This window comes from Ascaphus truei, chromosome 3 (genome assembly GCF_040206685.1).
Source record: "Ascaphus truei isolate aAscTru1 chromosome 3, aAscTru1.hap1, whole genome shotgun sequence".
Taxonomy (NCBI): Eukaryota; Metazoa; Chordata; class Amphibia; order Anura; family Ascaphidae; genus Ascaphus; species Ascaphus truei.
In genome coordinates this window covers 424,394,646-424,412,004 of record NC_134485.1, presented here as the reverse complement: position 1 = coordinate 424,412,004, position 17,359 = coordinate 424,394,646, and the positions used below count along the sequence as shown (strand labels likewise).

Here is a 17,359-nt window from a genome sequence, read left to right as displayed (position 1 = left end):
ATAATGAATACACAATGTACCCGTGGCTAGCAGTGCCCCTGCAAAAGGAAAACAGAACCAGACATTTATCTGCTGCAGGTTTAATTAGTTTTCCTTTTCAATGAAATATTGGAAGATGAATTTAAATCCCGGCTGCCGGTACTTCCTAACTCACGCACACTTTCTGACGGTTTAAGTGACAATCAGATCCTCATTAGAAGAGGCTCTTTTTTTAATTCTTGGCCAGGTGCCCTGCGTCATTTATCACGGAGGATTCGCGGGGAACGGACAGCGGCGAGCTGTACAGACACGCCACTTTGTGGAGAATAATGTGTTAGCCTCGGGGTCTCACAACACATGGCCATCCGATGCTGCTGCAAGTCTGCAAACCCATTGTGCTGTGAGAAGTTAAACGCGTGTCTTCTTTGAGATGTTATATTGTGAATTTTAATGGGATTTCTTTGTTGGGAAAGATTTCATTTAAAATGCGCAGTCTTGAAAACGGTAATGTTGCTGTTTTATTTACAGCCAGCGGTTTGCTTCTTTTTATAATAATAATAATAGCATGTTCTTGTATAGCGCTGCTAATTGTACGTAGCGCTTTACAGAGACATTTTGCAGGCAGGTCCCTGCCCCGTGGAGCTTACAATCAATTTTTTTTTGGTGCCTGAGGCACAGGGAGATAAAGTGACTTGCCCAAGATCACAAGGAGCCGACACCGGGAATTGAACCCGGCTCCCCTGCTTCAAACTCAGTGCCAGTCGGTGTCTTTACTCACTGAGCCACGAACTGTACAGCCCTTTAAGGACACATTGTGACTCCGTGCACCCAACACTGCATTTGTTATCATAGCTGTAACCCCTCTTATTTCCCTGTGTGTGTCAGGGTGGGGCCTGAGTCCATCTTCCCTTAGTACACAGTAGTCTGATCCACCAGACAACAAACACCAGGCAAGCGTTGTGTGTATATGTGTGTGTATACTATACATAATACACAATACATGAGGATGCTGCACTATTATCCCTTTTAATCTCTGTGTCCAGTGTAGCAACCAAATATTCCTCTAGAAATGCCAGCACGGTGTTGGAGCTCTTATTTGAAGTGTGTGTAGTTTAGTTGCAGGCCTGTTACGGGTGACACATTTGCGGCGTGTGTGTACTACACAAAGGTTACTTGATCGTTGTGGGAACGGGCCTCCCGGGTGTCTGTTATCCCGGTTGTGCTTTGACAGCCTGGCAAGTGTCTTAACCTCTCTTCCTCTGCTCTATTCTCCTCTCCCTTTCTCTGGGCTGTCTCTCTGTCCCTCTGTCTCTCTCAGACAGGCACTTCTCATATCTGTGTCTGTTCTCAGACTGTCACTTGCTGTCTCTCTGGGTCTCTCTCTCAGAAATGGCAGTTGAACTTTCTCCGTGTCTTTCAAACTGACCACCTGCTCCATCATTGCATGTGTTGCCAGGCAGACCAGGGACAGCAGCCCCCATTCCCCATCGCACCATGTGATAGGTGGAGCAGACTAACTGCATTGTTCACAGTAAACACTCATTTGTAGCAGGGACTATATAGCAATTACTTTTTAAAATCTTTTCTTAAAGCAGCAATCTTTACTATTGTTTTTTTAGTTTTAGTTTTTTATTCCCCCCCCCCTTTCTTTTTTTTTACAGGATGGAGACCAGGTGATTCCCTGTAACTGAACCGCATTATTTTCAGTTCTGGGGACTACCCAAGTCCCTAAGTTACTTACCGGTGAAAGCCACTCTAGGGGAAACAAAATGGCCGTGGGCAAGCATAGAGAAAGCCACAAAGTCATCCGTTGTGGCTTTCTATTGGATAGTCATTTAAATCCTAGCGAGAAAGCAGGAAGAAATGCTCTGTACTTCACTGGTAAGTATCTCTGGCCGAGTCGTTGAGAGTGCCGGACATCTGCTGAAATCTACCCACTGATCCTGAGCATTTCCAGTACTCCACTCTGTCCCGCGAAACCAGAAGTGACGACAACCGGAAGTCTTGTAGGAGAGGAGACGCCGGATCACAGAAGGGCAGGAGTGCTGCAGCTACCCTGGGCATCTATAGTTCTGTACACCTAGGCTTGTATGACACTATGTAAGTGTCCCTTTTTATTGCTTGCAGTATAAACCTAATCTTGTACAGTTCATGCTATGGTCTGTTCCCTTCTATTGTCTGAGATTACCACGACACTGAACAGATAGAACTTCACAGCACAAGAGAGCCTCCAGGTTACACACCTCTTCAAATAACAAACAAAGATTTGGAAAAGCCTGATTTTATTCGTAAAAAAGTGTAAGATCCCATCTCATAGATATTACCAAGTCACAACACTTCGCAAACGTTATCGCACCATGTTTGAGGTCTTTGATCCGCGCTCTTGCTTCCAAGAAAGGACCATGACAATGGTCAGCTCTCACCCCTTTGCAGCACTCGTGTGTGGAGGTGTTATTGCACCATGTTGTTTCATCTTATTTTTCACATGTGATGACCACTGCGCTATCCAAGTCTTCTTGCTACAAGTATCTCCCGCGCTGGCTGGATCCACGGAGCTGAAAATAGTGGGGTTCAAAATGGCGGAATTGCTTCTGTAAATAAAAACCATCGTTTTATTTCTCTTCTAAAGCGCTGGTAATATACACAGTGCTGTACATTGAATTGTGCAGGCGTCGTGAGTCCCTGTCCGGAAGAGTTTATACTGCAACTTGGTCCCAGAACCACAAAGCTGGCGTTAACCCAACTTAACCTCGCGTTTATACTAATGGTGTATCTTTAAAGGACAAAGACACTTCCAGCAGTGTTTTCTCCCATAAAGAGCATAGCATTAACTATAAAGGATCTTAGTAATAATGCTATACAGATCATATGCAAAGGAAGTGTCATCATACAGTACTATCGCGTATCCACTGACAGCCATTAAGGTTAACACAGGGACTTGCCATTACATTATAGTTACTTCTATCCAGACACTGAAATAAGGATTTTGTCTTCAGAATGCCACCTGCTTCTAAATGTTTGGGGCGTTGCTTTTGACAATATTTAGCTTTCAGGAGACCGCGCTCACTCAGGGAACTTAACTTTCAGTCGTTTTTTCAGGTAGTGTCATGTCATGAGCCCTAATTTATCAAAGCTTTGCGCATTTTGTCCTTGGTTTAAATATTAATAAAAAAATATTCATGATTACCAATTTTTTTTTCCGTGGATTCCCTTGAAGTCTTCCACAAAACTCAAGAGCTACTTGGAATAGAAAGCCACTGACATGCTAAGAAAGTCTGTTTGAACATGCATCTGAGACTACTTTGAACTTATTTGCTTGGCTTGTGTGAGCGGGTGCAGCAAAATAAAGCAACACATTGGAAGCAAGAGAGACTACATATGAATGTCAGCAAAACCAAAGTCTTGATCAACAAATGTGTAAACTCTACAAAGAACAGAGTAAACGGAATTCACTAGAACTCAAAGATTGTGTCTAACTTGGTCAGCAAGTATCAATGGATGGGAACCTTTGGAATGAAATCAATAGGACAATGAAGATGGGATGGCGCACTGGACGCATTTGGAAGAAACAAGGTAACCTTCTACTGTGCCACAAAGAAAAGAGTTTGACCAGTGTATCTTGCTTGTATTCACTTATAGATGGGAAACTTCGACCTTGAATTGGGAAATAATTCGAAAGCTTCAGACGGCTCAAAGAAATATGGAGAGATGTATGTTGCGCACTACCTAAAGAGAGAGGAACAATAATGAATGGGTTGGAAAGCAAACAAAAGTTTGACATTATCACAAGGGTGAAGAAATTAAAATGGCAGTGGGCCGGACAGATCGGAAGTAGAAATGACCATTGTTGGACAAAGATGGTACTAATTTAAATTCCAAGGAATATCACAATATCAAAAGACGACCAAAAGAAAGATGGGAAGATGAAGTCAGAAAATTTGTGGGAGCAACCTAGAGAAGAAAGGATTACCACAGTACAACAGTTCTTGGAAGATCAATGGGGAGCACTGTCATGGAACAGGGTTTGCCTCACTCCCAGAGTTCCCCGATTTGTGCCCAGATCCCTATGGTATCCGCTGTCACCAGAGCTCTTGAGGGTAGGCTCAACCCTACCCTAGCCCCTAGGGGCTGTACGCGACACAGGTTACACCACGCCAGATTTGGGAGAAAATAAATTTTGGGTTTATTATAAGGGAGTATAACACAGATAATTCATAAATTCAACACTCAGGGAGAGATGCATAAAAGTGGCAAAAGTACTCATGGAAACGAGCTTTGATCACAGTCCTCCCAGGATTTTGCCTCGGCTAAGTAATCCTGGGCTTTTATAGTCCTTTGTGATGGGCTCAAGTTCAGCCTAAAAAACAGTCCATGAAATACCCACAGTCCTGGGGATACCTCTCCAGCATTTCAACATAACAAAGTACTGGGAAGGGCTGGTAGTGTCCTACCTACTACTTGCCTTTAAAGCGAGGGCCCTCTATTCCCTGGCTGGAACTGCCTCAGCATGTCCTGAATCTCTTGCAGGGGTCTAAAGGGGAAAAGTGGCTAACAGCCTCCTTGGCTGCAGTGCCTGGATCCTTCTCTGGGGGTTTCTCCCTGAAGGGACTCACCCCCTACAATCCAACACCACAATCAGGCTCCTGCCAACACTGCACACAAAGACCGCTGCTTTCTTGTGGCAATGATCCTCTGCTGAACCCCACACAGGGACTCCCACACATTCCACTCTCAGCTCTGTCCAGTGGGTTTGACAGGGGCTTAAGATGATGATATTGTGATTATATGGTTTCTCTTTGCATTATAAAAACATAATCAGCGCATTTTTCTTATATATGGTTTGATGAAGCTGTAAGCTGCCAAAATATAAATTTATCAGGCTTCAAGGTATGGCTTTGCTACTTATTAATGCTAGAAGTGCAAAATGCTGCATTTAAGCCAGAATGGTTCTGTACTGAACAATACTGTCAGTGGGGAAAGCCAATAGATGCTCAGTTGTAGAGGGCCATATTTTGACAGCAAAGACTAGATGGTAATGGTACATGACCATTTTAGATCACGAATGCATCCTCAACTGGAGTGCTGTGTTCAGTTCATACTTTCAAATGTGTTTAAATAGTGGGTGTGTTACCAAAATATTCCTGGTGCCCATACAGTATATCTAGTATTCAACATATTTCCAAATGGTCATGAATGTTTTGTACATCTCATCTCATAATTAGCTGGATAATGTTTTTCTACTTTCTTCCTGTAAAAAGTCCCATCAAGCCAATGGATGTCTGTGCAAGATAAACAATGAATAATGGACTAATCGTTTTTCTTTGGGCTGACATTCCATAAAAGTATTGATGTTATCACCTGGGAAAAGTGACATCCCAAACATTAGGACTAAATTCCAAACAGAATCGTGATTCTGACCTTCTGCCAAGTCCTGTAGCTTTGAATAGATTGGAGGGTTATTGGTTCTGATGTTCGGAAAAACGCACCGTTTCTTTAACCTCTAGACTTCGCTGCTGTTCAATGCCGGTCTCTGAAATGCTCAGACTCGGCAGAGATGAAGGCAAATAAGGAGAAGGCGGGTAGGTTAAATGGAGAATGTAATAAATATTTATAAACATCTAGACGTAGAGGTCTGCATTTCTTTACGCGACTTGAAACGTTAGACTGCAGGGCGTAGAGGCAAAGTAATACAATAATACGTTTAATGTTTACACACTCCATTAAGCCTGCTGGAGAAAGCGTTTGATGCCTTCGGATAGCAACGATGAGGGTCAAAAAGGATCTGATCAATTTGCATACACATATACTTCTGAGAGTATACAAAGGAGAACTTCCAGCAAATGTTGGAAATGAAAGAAAATGATAAGAACCTGCAGTCGTTCTTATTGGCATGCAGTAAAAAAAACATACTTCCTTGTACACATTCTGTTAACCATATACTACGAAATGAAGGAGGTTCTCTATTAACACTGCCTTTCTCATGTACAATTGATGCTGCTTATACAGGTTTCCCAGGCCTAACCAGTCACTTTGACCTGGGCCCTGGCAGAATTGTCGACCTGGGGGGATTGTGTGGGTTGCAGGCTGGTGTTGTTGAGATTTCGGACACAGTTGTTGAGTGTGGGGTCTATTTATCAAAGTTTTTCCCCTGGTGCAGAATAATAGTACAAGATTTATTGAAGAAAACCAGCCCCACTGCTTACAATGGCAGTTTGCTTGGGTAAACCGGGTGCTACTTTCTGCCCCTGTTTTGCAGCCGGTTGACTTTGATAGATAGACCCCTTAGTGTCAATGGAGGCAAACAAGCTTTTCTCCCTGTAAAAGGTCCCATAAACCCAATGCATGTCAGTGCAAGACAAACGATGAATAGTGAACTCTTCTCTAATTTGTGTAAACTCGCGTGACATAAAGATGATACCTGAAAACTAGTTACATCGCAAACATTGGGGCAATAGTAAATTCCCAAGAGAATCTTATCCTGAAGCAAATGTAGAAAAGAAAGAAATGGCATTTTCCTCTTTGATACATATTGTGAAGAATTTCACTACTCAATACACATACCCCAGTGTATGAAGGTATTTTGTCACTGTTTGCATGCATCAGCTTGGTTTGAGAGTGGTTACACATACATTGTAGATATTACAGTGAGCAGATAATAATGTCACCCAGTGGCAAAATATTGTGCAACTTGTGTCTTAGGAAGAAGTTACAGTACAAGAGTCCTTTCAGTCCCCTAATTATTTTAGCAAGTGATGAAATGCAGATGGTTCAATGAAGGACGGAGTAATGAATCTGAAGTGTGCCATCTTAAAGGGATTAATTAATGAATGTAAAGGTTTCTTTTAAATAGTCTAACTTCTGCCAAATAAAATCTATATATTTAATAAGTGTACAAGACATTTTTATAGTGAGTTGACTGCCTGTTAAATTTGTCTGTATTCACTATTTCAGGTTGTTGGAGACAAAGTATTGGAAGAAGAGATTAGTTTTCCGGTAAAGTTTATATTCTTTTTTTATGGTCTTAATCTTAATATTCTGTATATTAAATGATTTGCTTCACAGAGATCACCAGTGAACAGCTGAGCAATGTATTTCTGCTGCGTCCGTCTGTGAAAGAATTAAAGCCTTGGTCCCATTTAGAAACATATAAATATGGATTTATAATTAAGTAAAAACATTGGAAGTGTAAGACCCAAAGGAAGAGACAACACAGAGCAAGGTGTGACACACACACACACACACACACACACACACACACACACACACACACACACACACACACACACACACACACACACACACACACACACACACACACACACAGAGCAAGGTGTGACACACACACACAGCAAGGTGGTCCCCTGTGACATGGAATGGACTTCTGTGTGTACGGAATACACACACACACAATGAGTCGAGGCCCCATGGAGGGAGATGCAGATTTAACCAGCCTCACTGTTCCTAGTGATACAATATATCCTGTTAGATTATCGCATCGGTTTCATAGGATTTAATGGCACTGATGGTACGGAATATATCCACCATAACAAGAAATGAGCAAACATTTGGCCCAAGTTCGAATCCGCTGAAAAAATTGCATTTTCGTACAATGAATGAACTTTAGTGAATTCATCCAAAAAACGTTTGGTCCCCCTCTCTTTAAATAACCATGCACAAGCATTCAAGTTGGTCTTCGGCCACAAGAGTTCGCTTCAACGCACTTTATGAAGTTAATCCAGTTCCTGAAATATGGTGCGGAAGAGCCCCTTCTTTACTAAAATTCCAAGTTACTTATATACCACCCCAAACACACGGCAAGGTACCTGTGCACAAAAAGGAGCACCTGACCTGAGATACCTGGGAAAATATGCTAATTTGGATATGCAAAGTATATTTAAATTACTTAAATTAGCATATATTTCCCAGGTATCTCAGCTGTGCTCCTTTCTGTGCACAGGTGTCTTTCCGCGTGTGGTATAAAGGTGGGTTTGGGGTGATATAAATATATAGCACCTGAGACTATAACACCTGCTACATCTGTAAAGTGACTTGCCCAGTGTCACAGAAACACTGGGTTTTGAACCCATTTATCCGCTTGAAACTTACTAAGCTACTCGTTCAGTACAATAAGAACTGTAAATGTATCAGCTTTTTGCATTGCATTGTTACATTTGTAATCTGGTAGAACATCAACAGCAAAGTTATTTGTATTGTAAATACATCCATTTACTTTACCTGGAGCCTTAATATGGTTGAGAAAAGCGTGTGAATAAATAGGCTGAGTGTGCTGAACATCAGAATGCATTTGCCTTTCCGCCATCTGCAGGTGGCTCTTACTCACTCTCCTCTGTTTCTTTGCAGCTGACATTCGGACATTTGGGGCAGGTCGTAGACAAGAAGAAATCCATTACTCTGCGGGACATCAGCTCTGTGAGTACCGATTTATTGTTTTTAGTACTAGTTTAACTTATCTTGGGGGACATTGTGAATATTAGGGACATCAGAGAAGGGGACAGAGTATATCAGGGACAGAGGATATCAGGGACATCCGACAACATGGAGAGGGAGCGGCTCAGTGAGTAAAGACACTGACTGGCACTGAGTTTGAAGCAGGGGAGCCTGGTTAAATTCCCGGTGTCGGCTCCTTGTGACCTTGAGCAAGTCACTTTATCTCCTTGTGCCTCAGGCACAAAAAACATAGATTGTAAGCTCCACGGGGCAGGGACCTGTGCCTGCAAAATGTCTCTGTAAAGCGCCCCGTAAAACTAGCAGTGCTATACAAGAACATGCTATTATTATTATTATTATTATTATTATTATCATCAACGGCAAGACGAGGGTGGGTATGACTGATTTTATGGAAAGAGGACTGAGGTTATTTACTGTAACCCTCCCCCATACTCTAACTTTCCTATACCTACTGTTTACACTATACTTGTGAATTCTGGTGATCACTGTATGGAAGCCACCTGCACCTTCAGTATTACCCCTCAGTGGTCTCAACAGTTCCTAGAGAGATAGCAATGGAATTATCTATATGTCTAACACCTGGTGGTTATCATGTAGCTCTCACCAATACTTTTTATTACAAACAAGTATATCAAAGTCACATTATGGGTCTAGGCTAAATATGTTATTTCATCATTCACATACTGAAGGGTTCAAAATTATTGTTAAAAATAAACAAAGGATTTCCCAGAAGGGCTATAGTTAGAAGGTAGTGCGACTCTATAAGACACCTTCTAGCATAGCTTAGTAAACATGGACCATCCGCCTATTCATGCAAAGATGTCTTCCTGCACGGAAGGTGCAACTCTGCATAGTTAATTTTGCTGTGTATGGCCCAGTGACTTAAATGTGGCAGCAAGGTATCTTCCAGCATGGAATAGCACTTATTAGTAATGAGAGAGAGAGGGGGAAGGGGAGAGAGAGAGGGGAGAGAGTGTGGTGAGTGCTGTGTCTCCCAGAGCAGCTCTGAAGGTAAGAAGCAGTCTTCTTCTGTCCAGCCCCTAGATGATGTAGTTGCCCGAATACGGATATCTATGGAATGAGATGGAAAACTATAGGACCATATGGGGACATCTATGTCATCAAGGGGTTTGGACATTGTTAAATGTTCTGTTTTGGGCAGGTCAATTAACTCAGTCTAATCCCCTCGATGACGAACAGTAGCTGACCGAATATGGTCTCTCTCTCTCTCTGTCTCTCTCATGAAATCCAAGTTTGGATTCTTAAAAATCCATCCGGATTGCATTCAATGGCGAATTTGAATGAATACACTCAGCTTTTTTAGTATGCTACTGAAGCTAAATTATACCTAAAGGTGGCATTACTCCCACCCAGACTCTGAAATATAGGAGAGGAGACACAAGGCAGTACTAACTAAACAAGGCATTAAGGCTATGCTAATGAGATATACAACAGCCTTTGTTATTAGCTCTGTAGATGTGCATTAACCTCAGGAAAAGTAACGTCCATTAATGATCTTGATGACAGCAGCCCGTTATAGATGCTGAGAAACCTATGTGGATTCTAAAGCTGCTAGATAATATTAGTAGTATATAGCTAAATGAAAAATCCCAAACAACTCTAAAAATATATATATATATAAACAAATAAACAATATATATAGCTCAATGAATTAAAAGTCCCAAACGTTTTGGTGTGCTGCTTTCCAAGTGATGGCCAATCAAGGTACAGTAACCTCAAATATTACCTAAAATCAGAGAGAAAGGAAATCACAACTCCCGTAGTGCAGCATGCATTCTATAATACACATGGAAACAATCCTGTCAGAATACACTCGCGAACATCAATGCAAATAAGGCTTATGGATCTGGGCCTTATTGTGTCATTCCTGCAATGGTCTTAAAACTGATAATAATATGTTTTGTTTATATAACACTAACAATGTACAACAAATGTTGAAGGCAGAAGAAGTCCTGAACAGTTTACAATGTAACTTTGGTGCCTGGACCACAGGGACATACAGTAACATGCCCAATGTCATAAGGCGCTGACATTGGAATTGAAACTGGGTTCAACTACTTCAAAGGCAGTGTTCTTACAACCAAGCTACTGTTTCAGCCCATTCAGTTTGTGTTTGCATCATCCCAATAGAATAAGTGATTGATCTTTAGCGGTTCCTAAAGATGTTCCCTGGATGTCATGAAGGTTGGCCACCACAGGGTCCCATAAAACCCTAAGGGAACATCATGCCATTTCTGCTCATTTACTGGGGTAAGATGCGATTGAAGTTAAGCCTCCACAATGCCGTTCGTGTCACTGGGGGCTTGTTGGGACCATGTGATCTCTACCCGAAATGATCACTTGGTCATGAATCCAAAAGAGCAGTGGCACATGAGTACCACCTGTTTTTCCGGCAGGGAAACAGTTAAGCACCTGAACAAAATTGATTTGGGAGTTCTAGACCACAAAACATATTAATTTAATGATTAGGACGTTGTTAAATAGAAGTATATTGAACCTGTCAATATGTCTGCCTTCCAGCGAGTCGATTGATTAGTACTCAGAGTTATGAAAGCCAGTGATGATAAATAATTATTAAAGAGATCTCATGCAGGGCTGAGTGTGGGTTAAAACAGGGGTTCTAAGCTACAGTCCTCAAGAACCTCCAACAAGTCAGGTTTTCAAGATATTGCTGCTTCAGCACAGGTGGCTCAATCAGTGACTCAGTCAAAGTCAAAGACTGAGCCACTGATTGAGCCACCTGTGCTGAAGCAGGCTCTTTGACTGAGCCACCTGCGCTGAAGCAGGGATATCCTTAAAACCTTACCTGTTGGGGGGGTCTTAAGTACAGGAGTTGAGAGCACCTGGGTTAAAACATTGTCTATCCTGTTTATTCATTAAGTGCAAAGCGACCTTCCAACTGTTAAAACAAAAAAGTAATGCGAACGACTGTATGTATCGATACGGCAGAACATCCCCTCTGTTTCTTCCTCCCATCCTACACTTCTTCCTAACTCTCCTCCTGCCTTCCTTGACTCTTTTTCCACTGTCTCAGAGGAGGATGTGTCGCTGTTGATCGCCTCTTCTCCCTCTACCACTTGCCCTCTTGACCCCATTCCCTCCCATCTCCTAAAACCTCTTGCTCCTACTATAATCCCTACGCTCACACACATTTTTAACTTCTCCCTCTGCTCTGGAACCTTTCCATCCTCCTTCAAACATGCAACAGTCATACCATTACTCAAAAACACCAAGCTTGACCCTACTTGTCTTTCTAACTATCGACCTGTCCCCCTCCTGCCTTTTGCCTCTAAACTCCTTGAACGACTTGTATTCTCTCGCTTGCTGCATTTTCTCAACACCTATTCTCTCCTAGACCCTCTACAATCTGGCTTCTGCACTGCTCACTCCACAGAAACAGCCCTCACTAAAATAACTGATGACCTCCATGCTGCCAAAGACAGAGGTCATTACACTCTGCTCATATTACTCGATCTCTCTGCAGCATTTGACACCGTAGACCACCCTCTTCTCCTTCACTTTCTCCATACTCTTGGTATTCGGAACAAAGCGCTATCCTGGATCTCCTCTTACCTCTCCCATCGTACTTTCAGTGTCTCTTCTGCTAATACCTCGTCCTCCTCTATCGATCTCTCTGTGGGGGTACCCCAGGGCTCTGTCCTGGGACCTCTTCTCTTTTCTCTGTACACACTCTCTCTTGGTGACCTAATAACATCTTTTGGGTTTAATTATCACCTCTATGCCGACGACACACAAATATACTTTTCAACACCTGACCTTACACCTGCTGTACAAACCAAAGTTTCTGAATGTCTCTCTGCTATATCATCCTGGATGACCCTCCGTCGCCTTAAACTCAACATGGCTAAAACAGAGCTCCTCATACTTCCTCCCAAACCTGGCCCTACTACCTCCTTCCACATCACTGTTGGAACTACCATCATTCACCCAGGAGCCCAAGCACGCTACCTAGGGGTCACACTCGACTCCTCTCTCACATTCGCCCCTCACATTCAAAACATTTCTAAAACCTGTCGCTTTTTCCTCCGCAATATAACTAAGATACGCCTTTTCCTCTGTTTCTCGACTGCTAAAACTCTGACTCAGGTCCTCATTCTCTCCCGTCTTGATTACTGTAACCTCCTGCTGTCCGGCCTTCCTGCCTCTCACCTGTCTCCCCTACAATCTATCCTAAACGCTGCTGCCAGAATCATTCTACTCTTTCCTAGATCTGTCTCAGCATCTCCCCTAATGAAATCCCTCTCCTGTCTTCTGATCAAATCTTCTCCTCACTTTTAAAGCTTTACACTCTTCTGCCCCTCCTTACATCTCAGCCCTAATTTCTCATTATGCACCATCCAGACTCTTGCGTTCTTCTCAAGGATGTCTTCTTTCTACCCCCTTTGTATCTAAAGCCCTCTCCTGCCTTAAACCTTTTTCACTAACTGCCCCACACCTCTGGAATGCCCTTCCCCTCAGTACCCGACTTGCACCCTCTCTATCCACCTTTAAGACCCACCTTAAGGCTAAGGCCCCGGTCACGGCGCTCTAATGCGCGCCCGCGGTTTTGGCTGCGCGTTCCGGCGATTCCCCGGTCTGCAGCTCACTGCAGGAGCAGAGACCGGGGGAGGCGTGCCGGAGGAGTGACGGGGGCGCGGCCATGACGTCACCCGGCAGGTTCGCCCTCATTGGCTGAACCGCCGGGGGGCGTGCCTAGCCACTCGACGCGAGTTCCTGCTCTCAATTCTATTGAGAGCAGGAGTAGCTCTCGCGCGAGCGCTGGGGCCCCCCCTCGCAGCGGGCCCGGCGCCATTGCGGGGAGGGCTCTCGTGAGCGCAGCGTCTGCCACAGCGGACGCTGTAGCAGGCAGCGGGGGCAAGGCCTAAGACACACTTGCTTAAAGAAGCATATGAATAGCACTGTGGATATTCTGAACACATGATACATAAAGCTTGGCCCCCTGCAGACACACTTACCAGAACTCCCTCCTACTGTCTCTGTACGTTCTCCCTACCTACCAATTAGATTGTAAGCTCCTCGGGGCAGGGACTCCTCTTCCTTAATGTTACTTTTATGTCTAAAGCACTTATTCCCATGACCCGTGTTTATATTATCTGTTATTTATTTGATTACCACATGTATTACTACTGTGAAGCGCTATGTACATTAATGGCGCTATATAAATAAAGACATACGATACAATACAATGTATTAGAATTGTTTTCCAATGTAGCAGGCTTTACTGTCTGCAAATGAGTTAAACTTTACAGGGCTGGTAAAACTTCAAAGGTTCCTGGGAACTAAAGTTAAACAAATTGGAAAGTCAAAGACTGGCAGAGAAGCAGAATGTTTATTGGCTCCTTATATCAATATTGCCATCCAAGTTACGTTAATGCCTGGAGGCGTATAAAACTAACCCCTGAGCAGAGCTGGAAGGCAGCCGATAAGAAGCTCAAAGCTGGGGTAGCCGGTGCCTTTATGATAACAACCTTCTAACAAGCTTTACTAGAACCAAAGTGGGTATTATTAGCTAGACAGATATCAACTCCCTCCACTTGTGCCGAGGAGACATTAGTATGAGTGTCAGGGCTGACAGCTTTCTTATTGCTTGATAAACAGGAGCGATGAAAGGATTACACAGAGTTGTGAAGCTTCAATCATGTATTGCCATCATGGTAACGGCAGCTGGTGTTTGTATGGGATACAGCAGCGAGGAAAGAACACAGGATTTAAGCACGTGGCCACCACTGGGGCCAGCAAGGCGTTTCTATCCACACTGGAAATAAAGGGTTATAAACAGAGCTAAAGTTACAGCATTCACTTTGAGTACTTTACAGAACACTGGAGGTCAGACACATACAGTCGTGTCGTGGTGGAAGAAGCAAATGTCTTTGGCGCCTGGGACAGGGTCTGCTGCGATCGCGCTGTGGAGGGGGCGGGGGGGGGGGAGGCGGGGTTGTCGATGCTTCCCCCCACCCCGCAGAATTAATCCTCTAGTAAAGAAGAATAATGCTAAAGAATGATACCGGCGCAAAATTCACATATTAAATCTTTAGTTATTGAATAAAAAATATATAATAAAACAGCACATAAGCAAGTGCTACATGGGGGGTTGTCAGTGATACATTGTTACCCGACTGCCCTAGAGATCACAAGGTAGGTGTTGGTTTCAGGAGAAAAATCGAGGGGTAGGAGAACGGTAGGTTCGACTTTGTGTGACCCGCAGGGATCGAGAGTTCGGGTCACACGAAGTCGAACCTACCGTTCTTCTCCACCTTCCACGAGGCTGCCTGTACTACCCAGCCTTGAGCGGGTGCTTTCCCTATTGGCTTTACCACTTATCCATGTGTGGACACTCATCCTTCCGCTTAAGCTTGGCGATTTTTCTCCAGAAACCAACACCTACCTTGTGATCTCTAGGGGAGTCCGGTAACAATGTATCACTGACAACCCCCCATGTAGCACTTGCTTATGTGCTGTTTTATTATATATTTTTTATTCAATAACTAAAGATTTAACATGTGAATTTTGCACTGGTATCATTCTTTACCATTATCCTTCTATTGATGCTCTGAGCAATCTTCCTTTAATAGCGGCACTTTTCATCTCGAGCTTAATGCTCCAAAGAATTAGGTTAATTGTTTAACCCATTAATAACACTTATTGTGTCACATATCACAATATAATTTTGAGCGCACCTCTATACACTTGTATCATTAATCCTCTGGTGCCTTGTAAAAAGGCAATTTGAAGCATTGAAATCTGTTTATACACAATGCACAGTTTTTGGGACACAGTCAGATGTAAGGGTTATTGTCCCAGCACCAGGTTAGCCCTTGTTTTGCTATCAGGCGGATTTGATACATGACCCCGGTTTCTTACAGATTGTTAGAAGCCAGAGTTACACCAGCTGACATGACACGCTGCATCACATGTCTGTAACTGTTACATACGCCTATAATATATATTATCTCTTACTGTGCATGCAATGTCTTGTATATAATGTATAACCCTGCTCACTTATGTAACTGTATTTGTAACCATGTATTATTTGTCATCTTAACTCTGTGCCTAGGACATACATGAAAACGAGAGGTAACTCTCACTGTATTACTGCTAACACATTTTATAAATAAAATAAATAAATGTAGCGGACTTATTTCATCCAGATTTAAGATGGCATGGTGACAGACTCAGGTGCAGGACTCAATCCATACCATTATAATATGTGACAACAAAGTGAACTATTTTGGTACCGCTACTCTATAGAAAAATAGATTAGGGGGTGTGCGAGAGAAGGGAAGTGTAAGACGAAGAGAGGAGGAGCCTCGCAGGGTCATGGGCAGTGGGGCCCAGATGGAGACTCTAGTCCTGGGAAAGCTTTTGGCGGCTCTGATTGCACTGTTTGCATGTTCAAATGACATCCCCATCACTGATTGGCTCACTTTTGGTCATTTTGTTTGAGTCATTTTTATGGTCAGGTTTCATGGGTGGGAAGTGGATTCACAGAACGATTGTAGTCAGACACTGAAAGGTCCCCCGGCTCCAAACATTACAAAAAAGGACAGACGGGGATTACCGCTTTAAAGCACAGGGACATTAGCTGAAATACCCATAAATCCATAGTGCAAATAATAGAATTTAAACTTGGATTTCTGCGGGGTAAATTAGTGTTTATATATTTTTAACAGGGATATAGAGAAAAAGAGGGGGAGCACAGGTTGAAGACTTTGGGGTATATATAGTATCTTATTAGATATTTGTAGGTGTGCTTGAAAAGATATATAGAATCACTTACACGGCCTTGTGTAAATCCTCTCACAGCAAGGTTTACTTTTCTTTGTGTTCCCTTGGTTGATTTCCTTCTTCCTTTCAGGGCTTGGTTTTCTTCCTGGATTTCTTCAAAAGTCTTCGGCTTGCAGTGAGGATGTCTCCCTCGGAGTGAACAGATTGAAAGATAGTTGTTTAGAGGAGGATACAATATTTAAATACTCCAAAACTTTTAACTCTAAACAAATATATATATATAAAGGCAGTAAATACTGCCAGCACTCACACGGGCAAGTGTGGGTATAATCCTTGTGGAAGGTATCTTTATATTCGAACTGATCTTCACAAGTGGTGATCTGTAGGTGTAATTAGGGTCTGGTGTGTAATAATAGATGTAAATCAAATAATACTCACACGGCCTTGTGTGAGTAAATACACAACAAGGTATCTTTAGACTTGAATATTTTCTTTCTTTTATTCAGGTTCCTGATCTTCTTCCTGGATTTCTTCTGTGGTGTTCAACTCCCAGTTAGGAAATCCCCCTCGGTGTGAACAATTTTGAAAACAAATGTTAGTAGGAAAATATCAACATAATACTGTGGTGACCCACTAGTAAACCCAAGCAGATATATAAAAGCAGCAAATGCTGCAAGCACTCACACGGACAAGTGTGAGTGCAATCCTAGGGGAAGGTATCTTTTTTCCTGTTGGTGTATTTACACCAGCTGTCTTGTAGGGGTAATGGTGGTCTGATATATAGGGATCTATAGAACTAAAAATAGTACTCACACGGCCTTGTGTGGGTGAATGTACATCATGGTGTCTTTAAATCCTTTGCAGTGCTGTTAAGGTTAAGTTCCAAGTGGGCAAGTGTACAGTATATAGATGGTCCCTCCTTGGTGTGGATATGAAAAGAACAATGTCACGATTCTAATGGGCTACAATAAATTTTATTCTCAAAAACTCTAAAAACAAAACATGTATAAAAACAATTGAAAAAAATGCATAAAAAGAAGAAACAGCCCGTCAGTAGGAAATTGCTCGTGGATCTCGTGGAGCTCAGCTAACTTGCTCCGCGTCCGGATATAGTGCTGCCTCCTCTCTGATCCACTCCTTGACG

At 42.8% G+C, this 17,359-nt stretch overlaps 1 protein-coding gene across 1 annotated transcript in view; it reads left to right on the top strand.

The window, feature by feature from the left end:
* PDE2A (phosphodiesterase 2A) overlaps positions 1 to 17,359 on the top strand; it is an 818,679-nt gene that overhangs the window by 658,156 nt on the left and 143,164 nt on the right. The window contains exons 11-12 of the mRNA XM_075593270.1: positions 6,931 to 6,972; positions 8,341 to 8,409. Of these exons, the coding sequence (XP_075449385.1) occupies positions 6,931 to 6,972; positions 8,341 to 8,409 (111 nt within the window). The remainder of the gene's footprint in view (positions 1 to 6,930; positions 6,973 to 8,340; positions 8,410 to 17,359) is intronic.